Genomic DNA, 21,732 nt, shown 5'->3' with positions numbered 1-21,732 from the left:
AAACCAATTAAAAATATACCGTATATTTGTTAGATCCCTGGCCCGATATCCATTCTCTTGTTATATCCTGAGGCTTAAAATGATTTTCACAAATCTGGGATTTAGATTTTAATGTAAAACCTAAAGCTTCATTCCAAACTTTCCATAAATCTAAATCTTTAGATACACCAAAAGAAAGTACTTTTTTTTCTTTTAGAATCACAAAATGGAACACAACAACTCATTTTTGTTTTTAAAAAAAAAAATATTTTGGATTAATGAAAAATGGGCAAAATGGGAAATCTATTACAGTTATAAACACGAATTAAGATATACGTCTATTTTAATTCCTGGTTATAAACAATGTCCAATGATAGTAATCACGAATTAAAATATACTATATTTTAATTCGTGATAGTAATTAACATTTAACACGACGAGTTGACGAATCTATTTTGTATGTTAATTTATTTAATTCGAAATATTTATAAATTTGGCGGTAAATTATTTTGTAAAAGTTGCCACAAATATGATAACAAGCGCTAGGTGTAGTTTGCAACAGCTGTTCTGAGCCAGGAGCGATATCGCCGGATCAGTCCCCTCTGCGCAGAGTATAAACCGCACATCCCCCGCCGTGACGGATGCGTACCGACCCAGCCCACACGTCTGCGGGCTGAAGTCAGCACCGCGCGTCGGAGCCGCCGCGAAGGCGACCGCGACGCGCGGATTCGGTTTATCTTCGAGTATTTGCTATAATCGTTCTGAGCTATCCTTTACCTTGAATTGTTGTTAGGTGCCGACGTCTTCCTACAGGTGTGGATAGGCGAGCAACGCTCACTTGGCCAAGGACTACCTTCCGCGTACAGTTCTGTATTTGGTTGGGTGCTAATCGGTCCAGTCTTGCAAGACGTTAGCTCTAACGCACACTGTATGTTGGCAACTGTCAATCCATCTATAGAATCGTTGATGGAAAGATTCTGGGACGTAGAAGAGCCAGAAGAGGCACCTCTACAATTCACCGATGAGGGATGCTGTGAAGCTAGGTTTAAAGCTGAGACAATCATTGATGAACGCGGTCGTTATAGTGTCCCGTTACCCTTTAGACAGGATCAGCTTCATCCCACATTTGGGATCATTTTCAATGATTCGGAATAATATAACTTTTATATTAATTAATCATTTACGTTTAATATTTCTTGTTAAAATGTAATAAATATAATTATAAGAATTATATATAAGAAGAATGTCGAAGCTATAGGTAAATTTGTATAATAAAATATAATGTTACGATTTAATAAATTATTTAATATTGTATATTTGCATTACATACGTATACATAAATCGAAGTCCTTAAGTGTACCAAAATTGGTACCTATCTTCTAACTAGTTAAATATGGTAATTTATTTTATCTATTTAATAGTTAATACACAAAAGTAAAAACATATGGCAATTTATGACGAATAAAAACTACGATTTAATTTTATGTAAGCTAAATTTACTTTTCAGACCACTGTGCGACGGATATTTATTCAGACTGTGGTACAAATTTTGTAGGTGCGTCAAGGCAGCTCCGCCAATTCTTTTTAGATTCGACAGTTCGGTTCCAAGTTAGTTCACACCTCCCATGCAGCTGGCATTTCAATCCTCCTAGTGCTCCGCACTTTGGGGGTCTTTGGGAAGCAGCAGTGAAATCAATGAAAAAATTGTTGGTTGGGACAGTAGGAGCCCATACTTTAACCTTCGAGGAACTTGCAACTGTTGTTTGTCGTATTGAATCTGTTTTAAACTCCAGACCATTGACACCGTTGTCCTCTGAACCTGGGGATTTAGAGAGTCTGACACCTGGTCATTTCCTGACGGGTCAGCCGCTCTTGTGTGTTCCGGAGCCAGACGTGTCGGTTGCTCCCAGTCGTTTGGTTTCGCGGTGGAAGCTCCTTCACCAATGCCACCAAGCGTTCTGGAAACGATGGTCCTTGGAGTATCTAAACAATTTGCAGATACGCTCGAAATGGACAGCCAGTGACACTCCGCTCAAGGTAGGTGATCTTGTGTGCATCAAGGACGACCTGTCTACGCCGTTATGTTGGCGATTAGGTAGAGTAACCGAGTTGTTATCCGGTCAGAATAGGGTTGTTCGCGTAGTCAAGCTTTTGACAGGGCAAGGTACGCTTGTTAGACCTGTGGTCAAGCTAGTTCGCTTACCCACAAAATAAAAATTAGGCACTTACTATAAATTTGGGTTTCCTTCGTGTTCCCGAGGGTACCACTGTACAGTTTACTTGCTTGTTCCATTCGTGATCACTAGGTTTTGTGTTTAACCCGCTTTGTTATCGGTATGGGCGCCAATGACTCGGGCAATGATCAAGATGGGATTATTTTTGTTTGTGTAATTATTTTATATTATTTGTTGTGATCTTTTATGTATATTATGTTGTAAAAATCATGGAACTAGGGACTCCTTTGACTTTATCCGTTTCCTCCCTGGACAGCTGAACCACATCCACCATATCAAGAGTTCCAGTTCTCGAGCTTTGGAAGACGGAGTCTCCCAAGGGGGGAGTATGTTCGCGCAAGTTGGTTATTATGATCAGCCACTGGGGCGGATGTTGCCACACTGTTTCCCCCTTGATCGAGAAAGCAGTCGCCGTTCGATCAGCTGGATCGAACGGCGGCTAGCCGGCGAGTCAACCCGCCATGTGAGCTTCGTTGTTGAGACACCTTTCTTTTTGACGAGATACGCCGTTAGACGTATATGTGTGCACAGCGCTCTATAACCTACTGTCTTTTTCCGTGGCACACACGTGGCTCTCCTTCTACGGCCTTTTGCCTGTGCCCTTTGTAGCACCGCCGTGTACGAAGTCCTTCCGATATTATTGGTTTCGGACGCAAGCAACCACGTCAACCAGCTCGGGTCCAGTTCACCACATCAACCAGCTCCGGTTAAAAGAAACTCAGTTCACCGTCCTTTGTCTCCTTTACGGTACCGTTCCTCATATAGATAATATATACTATCACTTTTGTTATTATTATATGTATAGTTAAAAATATTATCACTTGTCATTATTTACATTTTTTGAATCGTTGTATAACTTATTTTAATATCTTGGTAACCCCATCCTCGACAGAGCACGAGTCATTACTGTTCACGAGCCTCCAAGGTAAGTACAGCTGTGGCGTACACTAGTAGAGATTTACATTTTAATTTTTAATAGTTTATTTACTTATTTTCTAAAGATTTCATATTTCCAAACATTTCAGGTAAACTTAACTGTGCTTGTGGAACTGAATAATTTAAAATTGAACTTCCAGATGAAAATAATGTTGTTTCTTTTGATGTACTTGGTGTTTACAATTTTTTTTAAATTAAAATGTATTACTAAACCTAGATCACCACATACTGGCGTTCATAAGTAAATTTTCCTGTATTTCAGTTATTACAATATTATCACTATTTATATGTACTTAATAAATGCTGTTCTCTTGATTCTGGATCATCAATATCCATTTCAGTTTCCATTTCAATTTCAGTCAATGTAGTTTGTAATTTGTTTTCAGGTGTTGACAGAAGGCTTATAGGACGGTATAAGGGTGGGTTTTCGGGGGGTTTGCCTGATTTGTGGATGAGTATTATTTGAGCATGTTTCCAGATAGATGGCATGTAAGAAAGGCGGAGTATAGAATTGAATATATATGATAAAAGTATTATTGTCTTGGGTAGCAATTGTTTTTAAAAATGGAGCAGTTATCAAATCATGACCAGGAGCTTTGTTTTCAGGTGTTTGGATGTGTTTGGATGCCTTTACATGAGTGAAATAATGAGCCCTCAAATTACCTACTAAACCATTTGGCGTTTTATATGTTTTGCCACACTTTCTACATTGATAATTATATTGATCAATGTTTTTAAAGTACTGTAATAGACGACTCTTTGGTAAACTATCACTCATTTTAAATAATATTCAAAAAAATATTAAGAAACAATAAAATTAATTGAATATAGTAACAAATAACGATAACTATTAATTATTACAATATAATATCAGCTGGTATATTATATTCTGTGGTTTATTGCATCAATGTCATTTTATAATATATTAGGATAATGTAAGATACCAATTTTTCAACATTTGTTACATTAATATAATTCTCTGGTCTTATCTTAATAGAATGTTAATAAAGATATTAGCGCTCTTATGTTAAGATGTACTTCCTTTTAAAGTTAATTATAAAATGTATCCGTTAAACTGTGTTTTTATTTATGGGGAAATTCTGTGATTTTTAACTAGACAGGAAACTGAGCACCATCTTAGTCTAGCCCACATAATATCATGATTAAAAGTCAAAGGCAGGTTCTAAATTGAATATTATATAATTATAATATGAAAATCTAATCAAATACAAAATAATTACAACGAATATGAGACTTAGTATGAATCAATGAATTATCGATGTGAAAATATCCATATATATTTTGCGCATCCCTACCAGTCGCCAGCTATTGCGGTCAGTGTCAGTTAGTTATCGTTCAGAACCCGTCTGCGGAGCACGAATCGTTCTGTACTACGCACCCCGTCACCCGTCGTGTGTCGTCATTGCGCCGTCGTTGGACGCATAGAAGTGTTCTTTTTCCGTCTGTGCGCCATACAGCCCCCGTTGCTGTCATTGCTCGTCTTGCCTTATTCGTCTGGATCGTCGAAGTTCACGATAGCAACGTATAGGGACCAATGTAGTTTTCATCCGCCGCGCCACCCGTTACACGCCAGAGCACCGATCGTGCAAGTTGTCACGAGGACCAACACATGTCAGCGTGTAATCCATCGTTGGATCCACGAACTAAGATATACAGGACTGGTAACGACTCTTGATATTGCGGTCGGGTACTCTTGCTGAAGTGAACCTAGGTGTATATGGCGCACTCTGTCGGTTTACTAAATCATCTGAATTTTAATACACAGCAAGCTGTGACGACTATTCAAAAAAATAGAATAGATCAAATTATTCAAATCTATATTATTAATTATTAGGTACCTATATCGTATCGAATCATATTTAATTTAAATAATTTAATTTTGTCTATAACTTATGGTCTTGCATTACATACGTACGATTTAATATTGCATTGTTATAAATATCTAAAATATATATTTGTGATGAAGATTGAAATTTGAATGTAGGTAATATTATAGAAGTATCAAATTGTCAATGGTTATTAATTTTTTTCAAGTTTATTTTATATTTTTATTAATTTATTCTATACCTATTTTACAATCAATTTGTCACCAATTTGGATAACTTTTTTTTAGAGCTTTTATGTTGCTGTTCTCTATTATGCATACAAGAATATTGTCTCATTCTCATGGTTACATAATATATAATTATAGAACTCATAATATCACTTTTATGTTCACTACATGGAAAGTAGATTGTTATTATTTTCCAAAAAAATCATTAACAGTATCATCAAAGGTACTTGGACTCCCACGGTAGTTTTCAAATGACTTTTCTAAATTTGAAATGAATATATAAATTATTGAGTTTGGATGAACTAAATTTTCTCTTGATTTTATGTTCGTTAATGTTGCTTCAGCGTGAGATACATTACCTTGATTGCATAAAACAAAATGTACAAAATAATATTTAAAAAAAAAAGTTAATATAAAATAATAATAATAAAATATGATTTTATTATAGGTGATTCAAGACTGAATATTAATAAAAAAATACAAAATATTTGATAATTAGGTACCTTCACTAAAAGCTAAAAGACAAGTATCACAAGCAGTACGTTTTTTGACCACACGACAAAAATATCCACATATATAAAATGTAACACAGACTTTAGCTTTTACTGATGAATAATCATGATCTCTAAATATAACTTCTGCTTCATAATTTCCTTCTTCTACAAGTATGTCTAGTTTTTAATTTTAATTATTCTTTCGCTTTCTTCACTTTGAAATATATCCTCTATATCAGATATAGTTATTTTGGGACATTTTGAATGAAGAATCATACGATTACCAGTTTTTGGGGGTTTCAGGATTGAATAGGTAGATAACATTTATAAACCTGCAAGAACGTAGGAGCTGACGGACGGTCATTAGGGCCGGTTGCCTGTCGTATCATACCAAAGAATTGCTAAAACAAAAAAAATAATATTTATTTTTAGTCACAAACATATTAACAAGTAAATTAAATAATGTTAACATACTTCCAAGACGATTCTGATTCCTTTTGTTGCTAAAAACATACTTTTTTCTTTTATTGAACAAAACATAATATTTACAATCTGTATTTACAAGTTATACAATAAGTAAATGTGATGGGAATTGACCTAACCTAACCTAACCTAACCCTAACCTAACAGGAGAGGGAAGTTGCCCATTGGCCAGTCCCCGTGGAAAGCGATTTAAGGAGAGAGTAGGTCCCTACACCAGTTCCTTTTCAGACGCCTGGGTGGATTACCTGGAATTTGATTGGATGATAGTTGGGTGATTATAGGACTAGAGTGAGTACTGAATGTTTTGTGTGTTTTTTTGTAGGTGATTTTGGCAAGGCTGTTTAAGATTGGAATTCATATGTCTTTATGAAGTGATTCATCGGTAATATACCAAGGGGCACCTGATATTATACTTAGACAAATGGACTGAAATGCCTGAATTGTTCTAGTATTTGAGGGTTTGACTGAACCCCAAAGTTGTTGTATGCCATAGTACCACAAGGGTCTTAGAAGAGCCATGTATATTGTTCTTTTGGTTTTTAATGACAGCTTTGAGCGGAGTAAGGGTCTGAGAAGGGTCTTGAATTGAGAGCTTTACGCTTGTTTTTTAAGTGTGGACCCCATGTAAGGCGTTAGTCAAGAATTAAACCCAAATAATTAGTTTCTGTGAAAGATGGAATTTGTGCATTGCCGATAAAGGTTGCGGGACATTCTAAGGATCGAAGTGTGAAAGTAATTTGAGATGATTTTGATGGGTTAACTTGGATTTTCCAGTCGTGAAACCAGGTGTTTAGCACAGTTAGGTGGTTTTGGAATTTTTGGGCAGCTTGAGAGAAACTGACTGAAGGTAGGTTTGTGGATTGATTGAGTGTAGGTTGAGAACTAAGTTAGAGGCAATGATTATGGCAGAGCCTGCATGAGCCGTGCCAGTGGTCTGCACGGTATATTGAGTAACTAGGTAGTTTTAATTTTATTGTTTTAGTTAGGTGAGTTTCAATTTTATTCTCAAATCCATACCCATGATATTTCTTTGGATTTAGATGATTAGTAAAATTTGTAGATATAGTTAAATTAAATGATGGTACAACAATAATTTTTCCCAAACAAGTTATGAGTGAAGTCGTATCCGGACACTTCGGCGTGGCCATCTCGGCGTAGCTGGTTCGGCGTAGAGCCGTTTCTACGTGGGTCTATTTCGGCGTAGTTCTTTTTTCATTTAATTATTTTTCGTCGGCTTAATCTACAAATGGCCGTTGACCACCCGACACTATGGGCATTTATATCATTTTTAAGGAGAATACAAAGTGGCCGAGACACCTTCTTTTGCAAATTAGAAACAGGCAAAAGTCCACCAAAAAAGAAATAAAAAATTGACGTCGATAAACGTATTTTAAAATTAGTCAGCGATTATGATAATCGTAATATTATGAGTTTTTTAAGAGGAATATCACATAATTTAAGTATGATGACCTGAATATTTTTATTTGTAATTTTAATAGCATTCTCCTTATTTTAATTAAATTTGTATTATTTATTTATTTTTTATTATTTATTATTATTTATTTATTTATTATATTTATATTTTATAGTGACTTACCTAATTTCTTAAAATGGCCCTACGCCGAAAAGGCCCTACGCCGAAACGGCCCTACGTCGAAATGGCCACGCCGAAATGTCCTAGACCGGAGTGAAGTTAACCCTGTTCCCAATTGTGTTGGATCTGTATATTCAGATTCAAAAAGTTTATTGACTCTTCGAATTTCCCCCAAAAGCGGTCTTAAAAATAGTAAATATGCTAAATTATGTTCATCACTATAAAGATTAAATAACATTTCTGCAGAATACCACTTTTCTTTAGATCGACTTATTTCGAAATGTAATTTTAGGACGTCCCACTGGTCAATTATTCGGACAACAGCAGTTTCTATGGATAACCATCGAGTGTTACAGGCTTGGATAATTTTAAGGGGTTAGTGATTTTCGTTCATGCATTTATAAAGATCATTATAAGATTGTTTGCGTTGTGAATATTTAGAAAACCAGTTATATGATTTAGAAATAAGGAAATCTAAATGTCTTGGGACTGTTTCAGCACAAGCATGTGTTGTGGCTAATTGGAGTGAATGACACACACAGCCAGTGTTTCCAATATCTAAAACTCTGAAGTCGGGGAAAAATATTTAAAATTACCGTAAAATACCGTATTTCAATAATTTTTAAGGGGACGACTAAAAAAAAAAAAAAAGCTATAAGCTAAATTTTAAATTATAATATGAACTAATCTTTAATCTATGAATATGACTACAATATATTAATATGATAACAAACTAAATAAATATGTTTAACAAAATATAAAATGATAATAAATCTGTGTGACACAGCTTATTAAAATTAAATTGGGATTCTCTTGTTTTAAGATAACGTACGTTACCCCAGCCCCCCCCCCCACATTTCAATTTTCATGAATTTTCTTTTGCCAATATTTAGTACGTGATTTGTTTGAATTTGTTTGACAAGAATCAGAATTTGTTCAACATCGGGAACCCCGGAAAATTCAATTTCCTCGTGGGGGACTGAGGAAACGCTTCCCCAACCCCCCACAAGGAAATAATGGACTTTCCACGATTTTTCTTTTCCCGATATTTAGTACGTGATTTGTTTGAATTTGTTTGACAAGAATCAGAATGTTTTCGACATCGGGAACCCCGGAAAATTCAATTTCCTCCTGGGTTCTTTATTATTAGCTTTAATATAAAGGGATTAAAATTAAAATACAACTGAATTTGCCTTTCAAAGGCAGTATTTACTCAGAATTAGATTGACATCCATTATTTGTTTGTTTACAAAATGTTTCTTTAGAACATATATTTAAAAAAAAACTGTAAAAATAACAGAAATCTTGCATAATATAATACAACGAATTTCAATCTTTAAAAACAAAATAAATTGTATAAAAACAAAGAAAAAAATCCCTTTATAGAGCCTCGCTCACTCTTATAATTTTGCACAGTATAAATGTGGTTATATCTGATTTAATTACTTTTTTTAGAGTTATTATAATAAACATAATATAATTATAAATATTAAATGTTTTAAATTAAGTTACAATTAAAAAATTAAACCTGCATATTATCAATCTTATTTTTTATAATGTTAATATTTATTATTTTGTATTATTTAAATTGTATAAATAAAAAATTCACATGGAACTTTTGTTTCTGCATTTATGTATTTAACATTCTTGTTAAGGTCATCATATACTTTCTACTTGTGTCCTCTTTTACAGCATGCATAATGGCCAATAGATATCCTGAGACAACTTAGTCCTCGACGGAAACAACCCACACCTCTTAACTTGTATATTTTGCCTGAAGCTAATAGTATTTGTGGTATATTTTTTAGTGAGATTATAGGTTGTGGAAGAGCTTCACTACTATAATTTAAACTGCTATTTCCTGAAATAATAAAACAGAAATTTGTAAATTGTAATAGATTTACCTAAATTAACAATACATACCTTCCCGGTTTATTACGTCGACAAAAATATGAAAATCGGACAGTACAGTTTTTTTAGTTTTAACTCCTAGGCACGATTCACCATTATCATCGATATAACCACATTCAGTTTTTTTTAAATTAATTCTAGAATCTAGATACTTCTGTAGACCGTTTAGGTTTCCATTACTTATGGTACAGGAAATAATCATGATTGGAATTGGAGTATCATATTTTGTTCTTTGACAAGTTGAAATACTACAATTTATATACTCATAAGCTATTAGAAACTCTTTCAACGCCGAATTAAATATATTAATCCCTGTAGTTTCACATTTCACTAAAGTTGTACTGTACTCTAAAAATTCTAACTCTGAGTGCATATTGTTTATTTGTAATTCAAAACAATTTATTATTTTTTTTTTGTTTTTTTTTTTATGTTTTAGTAAAAAGTTTAAATGTTAGGTACCAATAATTCAGCTCTATTAGTGTATGTCTTTGAAGTGATACCATTATTTAACAACTCCAGGGCAAATTTATAAAATAAGTTTTCACATTCATTAACTATATTATAATATTGACTACTATCACAGATGGCTACCATCAAAATAGATGAAACTGTTTCAAAGGCACAAGTATTGCTTAGAATAGCTTTTCCAATGTTTTTAATTCTACAACTCTTCAATTTTTGCATACGCGATCCGTTCTTTAATAAGGGTAATGATTAAATATTTTTTTGGATTCTTAATTTGAAGATGCTGCAAGTTTGGATTTGAACAAAGATATGAATTAGAATTGCGTTACTTTTTTGACTTTCTATTCCAGCTTTCAACTGAGTTGTTTTCTTCTGTTAAATAATTTAGTTATATCTTTACCATTCTTTGAGCACTTTAAACAATATCGTTTTTCCGCTTGTCCTTGTGTATGTGTTGAACACGATGGAAGAGCATGAACTGGAACATGACATTTGTAACATTTTTGTGATCCGTTTTCAGAAGGAAAATCTCCATTTTTGCATAAAGAGCAATCACTACCAGTTTCAGTAGAATCATTATGATGAACTAAAGTTGATGATACAACTAAATATACATCTATTGGTTCATCAAAGTTCTGGTGCATTGGTGATTGGAGGAAATCGATAGAATAGAACAGACGGTACTAACTGGCATAACTTTCTCCAAATCATTTGCGTTTGATGTAGGTGTGTAATGACGCGACCGTAATAATGATGTACCTTTGAGTGAAGCAGAATGATGTTCAATGAAAATGGGGATCATTAATCCCGACCACAGGGGTAACAATTTCAAACATTTTATAAGATTAGGAACTAAAGTTGGTAAATACTTTGCATTGAACCCCATTTAAAATATTATCCAAGCCATCTAGCTGTTGATAATATTCTTCTTGAATAAATTCTCGGAGTTCATCCTCATTTTCTACCATGGCAATAATTTCATTAAACTGATCTTCGAAATCTACAAGTCCAGTCGACGTTGCATGTATCAAATATTTCTTATGTTTTTCACATATTGTTTCAATTCCAGTTTTTTTATCATTTCCATCGGTTTCATTTATTAAAACAATAAATAATGAAGACAGTAATGTATGAATGTCACTGAAGGACTGACATTTTATAAGAAAGCCAATTATTCGAAGAATAATTTCTTTTACCCTTTTTTGGACTGTTTTAAGAGGTGTCCATTTACAGGCTAACTTTATAAAATGAGCCACATCAACCCTAATAAAACATTTAGGAAACCATTGAAACTTTATCGGAAGTTCTCCTTAACCACCTTGCCAGCCTATTTGCAATTTCAATTATTAAATATTCACATTGTGAACACACCATTGTAAAATCAATAAATTCGTCGTTCTGCTCAGAATCCAAAATAACAAGACTTTTTTATTGTAGATAGTCGGAATGATATTGGATACCAACAATATTTATTGTTCATTAACCACGCATTTGGTATTAACTCTGTGGCCTCATGATCATATGGTGGTTCATAAGTTATTAAAGTCCACATTCTGAAAAAAAAATGTAGTTTATATTATTATAATATAACAACAATAATGATTTATGTTATTGTGTACCTATAATATACTTATTACTGGTATATGAAGGTATGATATAAAATATATTAATTCAATTAACTTATAAGTCATTAAAATTAAAACAATAGAAGGAATTAAGGAATATTATAAAATGTATAATAAAACAAAATATTAAAATAAAATTCATGGTAATAGTTATATACAATTACATATTTTATGTAAAAGTTAAAGATTATTATATTATTACTTAGTTACATAGGGTATAATAAGTTACTATAAAATATCATAGTTAGTCTATTATGATATAATAATAAATACAGAATGATATATTATGTAGAAACAAAAATAATATATATATATAATATATGAAAATTAATTATGATAAATGTAGTAGAGGAAATTTTATAAACTTCTGTTTAAATGGAAAATAAACATATTTTATATCAATTTCATCAATAGACCAAATTTCAAGATTATTTGATATTTTTTGTACTTCATAAATACCAATTGATGAACTTTTACAAGGTATTTTATAAAAATCATTTTTTATACAAAATTTCCTTCCAACTATAACTATATTCGATTAATTATCAAAGCAAATATTTTCAATCATTATTATAACCAGATTTAATTCTACAGCAATTATTAGGTGGACTAATTCTAATGCTAAAATGTTGAAACTCTAAAAAAGTGTACTGAGGGCTTCTGCAATTGGGAGGAAGGAGACCATTACCATGAATATTTTTTAATTTTGGAAACAAATCAGATGTACTAGCAGCCGACTTAAAAAGAGGAGGATATTCTGAAAACAATTGACCAAGCAGTTTTACAATCTGCTCCAAAGGCTTGTTTGTTCCTCTAACCATTTTTTTTATACTTTGGAGGAAATTTTAAAATGGGAATGCCGATATCGAGTCTAATGTAAATGAATTAATCATGAGAGCAAAATGTTCTACATCATCAACCAGATGTATAAGTCCGTGGAAGTTGTGTGTTACAAAGCTTTTATCATATAAAACCATAACGCTTTGAACAAAATGAAGAAGAAGACATATGTAACATATGTTAGTATTTCTTCATTGCTGCAGTTTCTGGAGTTTAATAAAATTGATATTGCAACATGTAAAGTCAAAAAATTATTATATTTATTTTTATCTAAAACTCCTCTAAGAGCCACTGGTCCAGTATATAATGAAAATGTACGATATTCAGTTGCTTTCCACCTTAATAAATATTTTAAATCCCTTGGCTGTCTTACAAACCCTTCTGTTAAGCTATTTCGGTTATTTGTCATGAAGTCTCATATAACTTGTATTAATTTTTGTGACAATTTGTGTGGAATACTTCCACTATACCAGGTTAACAATAATGTACGCATGACTCCTAATAATACCACATGCATGTAATCTAATATAAATGAATGAACAAAATCAATATTTGGTATTTTTGCTAAAGGCGTTTCATGTAGTCTATAGTTAGTATAAGACCAATATAGAAAATCTTCATTAATTCTCAGCGTACAATTAAGATCTGTAAAAACTCACTTTTTGTCAACTGTAGTACCTTGAATAGTACATTTAGTGCACGAATTATAGCCACTATGCCCTTTGATTCCAAGTACATATTTTTTTGCAGGTGCATCACAGCAAAAACCAACTATTTGTATTTTTAATTTTTTTTTATTTTTAGTTGTTATACCTCGTATATTTAGTTCTACTATTTCATTAATAAAAGATTGAAGACATTTAAATTTGTCATTTGGTGTTTGTAATCCATAGTACATTCCAACAGGAAATATTATTTTACTTAAAATAGGTATATTTACAATTAAAACCAATATTGAAATTACTTGACCAGCCGAACTTTTAAATAAGGGAAGTCCATCAACATTTATTAATAATTTTTAACTGTCGTCTATGTAATTTATTGAAACATTATCAACCAAACGTAATAACTGCTTTTCTAAACCAAAATGTAAATAGATGCCTGGTTCAACTATGATTTTATCAAATGTTACATTTGTTTTTAATAAAGTTCTAGCACCTGAAGGTAATTCTTCCAATAAACTTTCAACATTTAATTTCAGGCCAACTAATAGAGCAGATAATGAAGCATAAGTAATATTATATTTAATAGCCCAAGTACGAAGAAATGTTTTAATATCGGTAGATGTTTCTTCTTCGTTATACATTAAGGTCGAATTTACTCTACACGGTGGAGACGAATCAAAGTCAGAATGAAATAAAATATTTGTTTCGTCAGAACTAGATGGATACATGAATGATTTAACCACTTCAACATTATAATCCTGGATTTCATTTGTGTCTTCAATTATATTTTTGGATGTGGTAGTAGACTGTTTACTTTTATAGGAACAGTCACTGTTATCGTTTTGCAAATCATAATTTTCTTCATTATAATCATTATTATAATTAGAACTACAGTTTTTTGAAGATGAAGAGTCAGATTTGTGCAAAGAATCAGTCTCTTCGTCATTTATACGTCTTCTTTTGCTCCTATTCGATAGCTTATGAAATTCAAGGCGCTTTCTGTGCATAGCTATATAAAATAATAATATACCTAAGTTTGAATTCAATATATAGCAATCTTTACTTAATAAAGGTATACCTAGCTAGGCAGTGCGCCGCAAAAACCATTTTAAATTTTATTATATTTATATACATAAATTATTATTAATACAAATAATTTATAATTAATTACATAAATATAATAAAATTTAAAATGGTTTTTAATACGTATTATTGTTCATAATTGTGTGTTTTTAAATTTAATTCAATTTTAATAGGTACCTACCACTAATTTCAATAAAGTTTTAATTTAAAAATGTATATCTTATTTAACACCTGATTTATATAATACAATAATTATCACTACATTAAAATAATAAATAGGTATATAAAAACAATAAACAGAAAAAGTGCATGATATTCAACATTGTTGGCATACCTAATATGAACTATATACCTAACTTATTAATTAAACAATTTTTTATGTATTTAATATTGTATATACATTAAACATATACTAATCTTTATGGTCTAAAAGACTTTTTTATAGCCATAAATACAAAACATATAATTAATATCTCTAATAAAAAGAAAAAGTATTATTTTAACAATAACACACTCGTCACTGGGTGATATCACATTACATTAGTATAGCCTACAGGGACGCACGCAAAGAATCAGCTCACTGAGTTCAAAATACTATGGGTGTAAACTCACACCTCTCCACTATATTAGGTTTGATTTTTAACACATCCAATCTGTGAATTTGATTGAAATTTATTTTTATTGGTTTGTTGTGGTAATGTGGTACCTAGATAGACTTCATTTAGATTTATCATTTATATATTAATTATACCTAGAATAAGAACTAGAGGTAAATAATAGTTATTAATATATTATCGGAATCTACACAGTACCTATCCTAAAGTATTAAGAAGATTCATTTGAATAATCTAAAAAGCAAGGTGGGTATATACCAGGGTTGCCAACTATCCAGTTAAAAAAATCGGGACTTTTTTCCAATATGAGAACATTTTTTTCAGGTTTTAATATATTATAAAGGCATTCATTTCTAGCATAACATAATATTATAATATAAGATATATATGTACATAATACGGATATATTTGCTTTCTATATGTATATACTTTATTATTATAAATTGTATAACTAACATAATGTTAATTATTAATTAATAAAATAATAATAATATAATATTTTAGACGGAATTTTTAATAAAAAAAAGTATTATAAATTATAAATTGTAAATTATTCATTTTTCCAATTGTATTTTTTCTGGCTCTTCACGGCATTCAAAAAAGCTGTATCATCTTTCACCAAGTTCACGAAATCAGTACAGGAACTATTTGTGGAAGGCAATATATTTAGTGTTATCATTAATTCATTTTTTATTAAGTCCACTGAACAACGATTTCTAACATCTGTCCATTTTAGTTTCATCATCGAAAAAACCCTCTCTACATGAGAATTAGATGGTGGAATACTTAGAATAAATTCTAATAATATTCCAAAATTTTTTAATTTCTGAATTGATAAATGTTCTAACCATTTTTCATAAACAGTTAAATTATTTTTTAAGCTAACAGTTGGTATAGCAGGCTTGATAATTGTAAATTCTTCAAATATTTCATCTAAAGAAATTACATCAACTAGTCCAAATACTTCAATTATTTTTGCAATATCTTGATAAAGTAACAAATTTGATTTTAAGCAAAGTGGTTCTAAAAATTTTAGTGGCGAATATTCATAATCAAAATGATTAGACAATTAAGTTAATGCAGTGTTGTAGAACATATCAAAGTCTTTTTTTATAGTATTTATATTAGATACTGATAATTTATTCTTACATGTGATGAAATTTGAGCCATAGAACTGTTCATTTATACGAGTTGAAATATTAGTTTTTAACTCATTCATAATATAAAATATCTCGGGGGAACTCGTCTCAGACTTTTGAAGTAATTTACTTGCTTTTTCAAACATAATATTAACATTGGCACAAAAATTTAAGTAAATACTTGGTTTTTTAAATAAATGTTCAATTTCTGACTCGTCTTCTTCAAAAAATAAAAGTTTTGTTAATTGATTTGGACAGTCTTCGCCAAGAGATATAAAATAAGATATCAAGGCAGGATAAAACTTGAGAATTTTTTGGACTGCTGGGCCAATTGACAACCACCTAGTAGGACAATGTTTAACTAATTCTTGCCATTCTAACTCAGCATACAAAACAAATTCTTTTAAATCTTCGCGTCTGGATGCTGATACAGAAAAATGTGTATATATTTTCAGCACCAAAGTTTCTACATCAAAATCGAGACCATCTAAAGCTTTTCGAAAAGTATTGTGCACTACGTGTGTTAAGCAACCCGACTTAAAAATATTCTTATTATGTTATTGTAAAAGTGTAAATGCTGATCTACGACACCCGAAATTAGAATTTGTGTTATCGGCACTAAATGCTGATACTTTTGACTTATTAATATTATATTTTTCCAAAGTTGATAGAACTGAATTACTTATACCATCAGCAGTTTCGCAGGCTTGTTCAAAAAAATCTAATAATTTTATTTGACATCCAGTTTGCAGACAAAAATATTGAACTACAATTGGATACATTTTTCTATTTCCTTTATTAGATGTATCGGTAGCAACTGAAAAGTAAGAAATATTCTGTAAGGCATTAACTATAATTTCTTCTGCTTTTGGGCCAAGTAAATTTTGTACTATAGCTTCAGCTTTAGTACGACCACAAGATATTTTACTGGCTATATTTGAATCGGAAAATATTTTAGGAAACAACTTAAAATCACAATCAAGAGAATTATAAGATAAGTTATGTTTTATATTATGAAAAATTTTAGAAACTTCCGCCAAATTAACTTTTTGACTTTCCGAAGTATTTTTGGTAACAAAAAATGAATTTATTGTACATAATTGTTTACTAGAATTTTCTTTTTGTCTATGGAAAACGCTATTTGCATGGTGTTGCACATCAGATTTACCGCCATGAGTAATTAAAAAGTCTTTCTTACATAGCTTACAATTACCATACAAATTGTTATTTTCTGATTTTCTAATCCAAGTATATGAACTTAACCATACATCACGAAAAGTACAAAGACGTTTTACCTTTTTTGGTGGAGTATGAGTAATATTTTGTTCTTCAGAGTCACTCATTATTATATTTCATATGCACACACAGTAACAGTACACCAATAAAAAGTACTTAAATCGAAAAATGCACGGACGAATATAAATAAGCTAAATACAATATTAATCGAACGAATTATTATACAATATACTTAGCACAAATTATACTGTCATCACATCACCGTAAGCACCGCGTAACTGAAGATGGCAATACAGCGTATTATACCATTATAATTAAACGCTATATTACTGATTACTATACAGATAAAATAAACATATCTACAATTTACGTATATCTTGGTAATTTGTTAGATATTACAGTTATAAACAACTATAATGTTCAAATTCCATAGTATCTAAATATACTAATAGATTATTGCTATTTACTCGATAACGAATGAAGCATTTTATCGTTGATTATAAATTGTTAAAGTTTTAACATTTACACAATTTATTGAAGAAAGAGATAAATTGGTAATTTCCTTATGTCCCGGGAAAAATATGTCCCGCATAAATTTTGATCGGGACACGGGAAAAAAATCTAAAAATCGTGAATGTCCCGCAAAAATCGGGACGGTTGGCAACCCTGGTATATACCGAGGTAAAAAGTATTCTTACAATACACAAATTACTATACTATTCTTTTTTTTTAAATTTACAGTGAGTACCTATTCTTAAGCAAGATAAAAAATATGATAATTATGATACAATTTTGAGTATTTATTTTTAAAAGTACCTATACCTATTTAAAATAAATAATAATGTTAATTATCTACCTAAATATTTTACAAGATTGAGTACCTATTATACTATACATATAATATAATTAAAACAATTTCATTATGTCATATATTTTATTATTTGATAAATAAAATGTCAGTTAAAATAGGTACAAAAATAATACAAATAAGTTTGAAAGTATGCAGTTATAGTATATAGGAAGGTAGGTAGTATGTACATTGTAGGTATCTGTGTACTACTATAAAATACCTAGTATCATACAAAAAATGACCATCCGAAATCGTAACAGTCATTCAAAAGCTTCGGCCTAACAAAGCTCCTGGCCATGATCAAATCACAAATAAAATAGCAAAGAATTTATCTAAAAAGTCAATTATGTTCCTTGCCCATATATATAATTCTATGCTACGCTTGTCGTACTTTCCCTCAACCTGGAAGCATTCAGTTATTATCATGATCTCAAAACCAAACAAGCCTAAACATCTCACAAGTTCTTATCGCCCAATCAGCTTACTACCTACATTTGCAAAACATACAATTTTATAACAAGTGGCTTAAACTACAAACTTAATAAAAAAAACTGAATTTTTTGACATTGAAAAAACTATAGGGGTAAAAATATGTGCTATAACAGGTAATACATTTAAGTTATAATTTTATTATAATTACATTTACAGCAATAGTCAACAAGAAATATATAATAAATTTATAAAATTTTTTAGGCTGCAATAATAGGAATTCAAATAAAAATATTTCCTTTCATAATTTTCCTTTAGACCCTATACTTAAGGCAAAATGGATAAAAGCCACCAGAGTCGAAAAAGGTAAATTAATATATTTAGTATTAGAAACATTTTATGTAACATAATAAAAACATTTAATTTATACATGTTCAGAACACTTCGAAAAAGAAATGTATTTGTAATCTGAAGTTGAACGAGAAAGATGTTGAAGAAATGTGCAGTTCCTACAGTTTTCATCAATAAAAATATAATACAATTTAAATCACATTTTTGTAACTGAAAAGTATTTAAGTATTACCTTTTAATTTAGACATCTGGATGATATCGAAACACTGTATACAGTTGACCAAACAGAAAATATATCCATACGCAATGGTGTTAGTTCTCCGCATTTAGTAGCTATGGCAAAGTAAACTAATAACATAATATAAATTAAAATAAACGTTTATACATTTACTAAATTTTAACAATTTTAGGAGTTTAAAAACAAGAAATAATAGAACTTCAATTAATAATACATCAGGTTCAGAATTATGTACAGCTAAAAAGTCACTATTTTCATTTATACTCTATTCGCCGTAAGTTGACCCACTTGCGCGCATGCATACTGAGCCGCCGGAACGTTCAGACCCCCCACGTTGTAGAACGGTGGTCTATGATTGGTCAGTTGGGTTCGGCAACCGACGGTGCTCGTCGTAGTAGGCAGCTGCCGCCGTGCATACAGAATGTTTTACAAAATAATTGTTACTAATTAATCTATTGCGCTCGTTCGCGGAGATAGTGTCGATAGTCGATACGTCGTTAAGATAATCAAATCACTACGTATACGCCAGGTGCGGTGACGATGACCAACACTAGCGCTCCGAAGACGCGGTGGCCTGCGCAGCCACGACCGGTTTTCGTCCAGCGAGTGGGTCAACTTACGGCGAATAGAGTATAGTATTATGAATAATGATTTTCCCGAGCCTTATAATATTGATGAAATACAGTTAACTCCACGAACTAAACGTCTAAGAAAAAATTTATGTAGATTACCCAAAAAAGGAAGACCAAAAAAGTATGTTAATTAAATTAGTTATATTTATAATTCATAAGTAAATAGTAGCTTATTAATTGTGTTGAAGTATACAAACAATTTAATTAACATTTGCTATACATAAATTTTTACAGCAATACTCCAGAAACACAAATAAAAGAACTTAAGACGAAATTAAAGAAAATAGAATGTATGAATAAACAATTAAGAAATTACTATGAAAAGGCACAAGAAGAGAATAAGCAACTGGAAAATGAATTGCTCGAAGTACAACATAAATCTGATTCAAGAGCTAAGTCCATAGCTTCTGTTTTATCAATTTTTTTTTCACATGGTCAGGTGATGGCAATTCATATGGGTCCAGATTGGAAAAAAAAAATTCGGTGGTCTTCTAAGGATATTTCTAGTGAAATCAGCCTTCAAAGTGTAAGTCCAAAGGCGTACAGATATCTCTCCAAAAAATTTAATTTTCCATTGCCATCAATACCAACCCTCTGTCGAAGAACACAAGTAATGACTTTGCGTCCTGGTTTTATTGATGATGTTTTTTCTGTTATGAAAGGAAAATCTGAAAATATGACAGACCTTGAGACCTTTTTTCATTTAAAATTTAGATTCTAAGCGGAGATATTTACATAATTTATAATAATAGATTGGTTTTACAACGATGCATTTTTTTATTTGTTTTTTTTTTTTTATCGAATTACTTCGATCTTCAACTATGAGAAGGTTTCTAAAAGATCACTTGATTCAGTTGGTATTTTGGTCAGAGGGAGTCAAAAATTAAAAAAAAGTCCATATCATTTTTAAAATAATTAGGAAAAACAATCATTTTTACTCGAAACAGTTATCTTAAAATCGATTTAAGTTTAAGGGACTAAAGTTTAAAATTTAAAATTTAACACACCTATTAAAGTAGATAATAGATACGTTAAATTTGTTGGATAAGAACTTAATGACAAGAACCGTATATGAGGATAAATCGTTCTTATACGAATGAATAATCGATGTCATCAACCGATAATTTAAACCTTTGTCTCTTAAATCAAAATTTTTTTTTTTAGATAACTGTTTCGCTTAAAAATGATTGTCTTTTCAAATTATTTTTAAAAGTAAATGGGATTTTTTATTTTTGACTCTCCTCTCGCCAAAATACCAACTGGATCAAATTATCTTCCTGAAACCCACTCATAGTTGAAGATTGAAGTGCTTTGAAACCGAAAAAAAATGTATCGATGTAAAATCTATGTAGGTATTATGAACTACTGTGTAAGCCGCTTAGAATCTAAATTTCAAAAGAAAGAAAAAAATTGGTTTAAATATTCTGTTTAAAGAGTGAGATCTTCAAATTTTTAAATATTTCAAAACAACTATTATACTTTCGGGTATTTAAGACATGTTAACAAAATAATATTAAATTACCTGTATTAAAATTAAAACATGTTATAAGGTTGTGATAAGGTATACCTCATTTGGTTTATATGGCCAGGTATCAGGATTTCTTCCAATCATATATAAATATAATGAGCCATCGGGCCAAGTCCTTTGGCCCTCGGAGACATATGGAAGTTCTTTTTCTCCCAAAAGATTTGCAAGTCCTTCACATTGACTTACATCCAGTTTTTCTTCTCTTTCTTTGGAAATTGCAATGCGTATTATCCTTGTTCTGTCTTGCTTGTTGTCCTGCACATCGTACATCTGTGCGCAGAAAGAAAAACACAGATATAGAGAAAGAAAATTAATCAACCGTATCTTATAAT

At 31.1% G+C, this 21,732-nt stretch overlaps 2 protein-coding genes and 1 pseudogene across 2 annotated transcripts in view; 1 reads left to right on the top strand and 2 right to left on the bottom strand.

Moving 5' to 3' along the window:
- Positions 1 to 342: 342 nt before the first annotated feature.
- Positions 343 to 2,558, top strand: LOC111035558. Its single transcript, XM_022317222.1, has 3 exons — positions 343 to 355; positions 773 to 1,057; positions 1,487 to 2,558. The coding sequence occupies exons 1-3, from the start codon at positions 343 to 345 to the stop codon at positions 2,191 to 2,193; spliced, it is 1,005 nt and encodes a 334-aa protein (XP_022172914.1). The 3' UTR covers positions 2,194 to 2,558.
- Positions 2,559 to 9,703: 7,145 nt separating this feature from the next.
- On the bottom strand, positions 9,704 to 10,814 carry LOC111035550 (annotated as a pseudogene).
- A 9,630-nt stretch (positions 10,815 to 20,444) lies between these two features.
- LOC111035666 overlaps positions 20,445 to 21,732 on the bottom strand; it is an 11,082-nt gene continuing 9,794 nt past the window's right edge. The window contains exon 10 of the mRNA XM_022317367.1: positions 20,445 to 20,540. Coding sequence (XP_022173059.1) covers positions 20,526 to 20,540 — 15 coding nt within the window. The 3' untranslated portion in view covers positions 20,445 to 20,525. The remainder of the gene's footprint in view (positions 20,541 to 21,732) is intronic.

Source organism: Myzus persicae, unplaced genomic scaffold, assembly GCF_001856785.1.
Source record: "Myzus persicae strain clone G006 unplaced genomic scaffold, MPER_G0061.0, whole genome shotgun sequence".
NCBI lineage: Eukaryota > Metazoa > Arthropoda > Insecta > Hemiptera > Aphididae > Myzus > Myzus persicae.
The sequence above is the reverse complement of the archived record's forward strand: the minus strand, read 5'-3'. Positions and strand labels throughout refer to the sequence as shown.

What these genes read in the sequence shown, in the direction of transcription:
- LOC111035558 (XM_022317222.1), top strand. An exon ending in AATCATTGATGAACGCGGTC is followed by an intron (nt 1,058 to 1,486) that starts GTTATAGTGTCC and finishes TTTACTTTTCAG; the next exon opens with ACCACTGTGCGACGGATATT.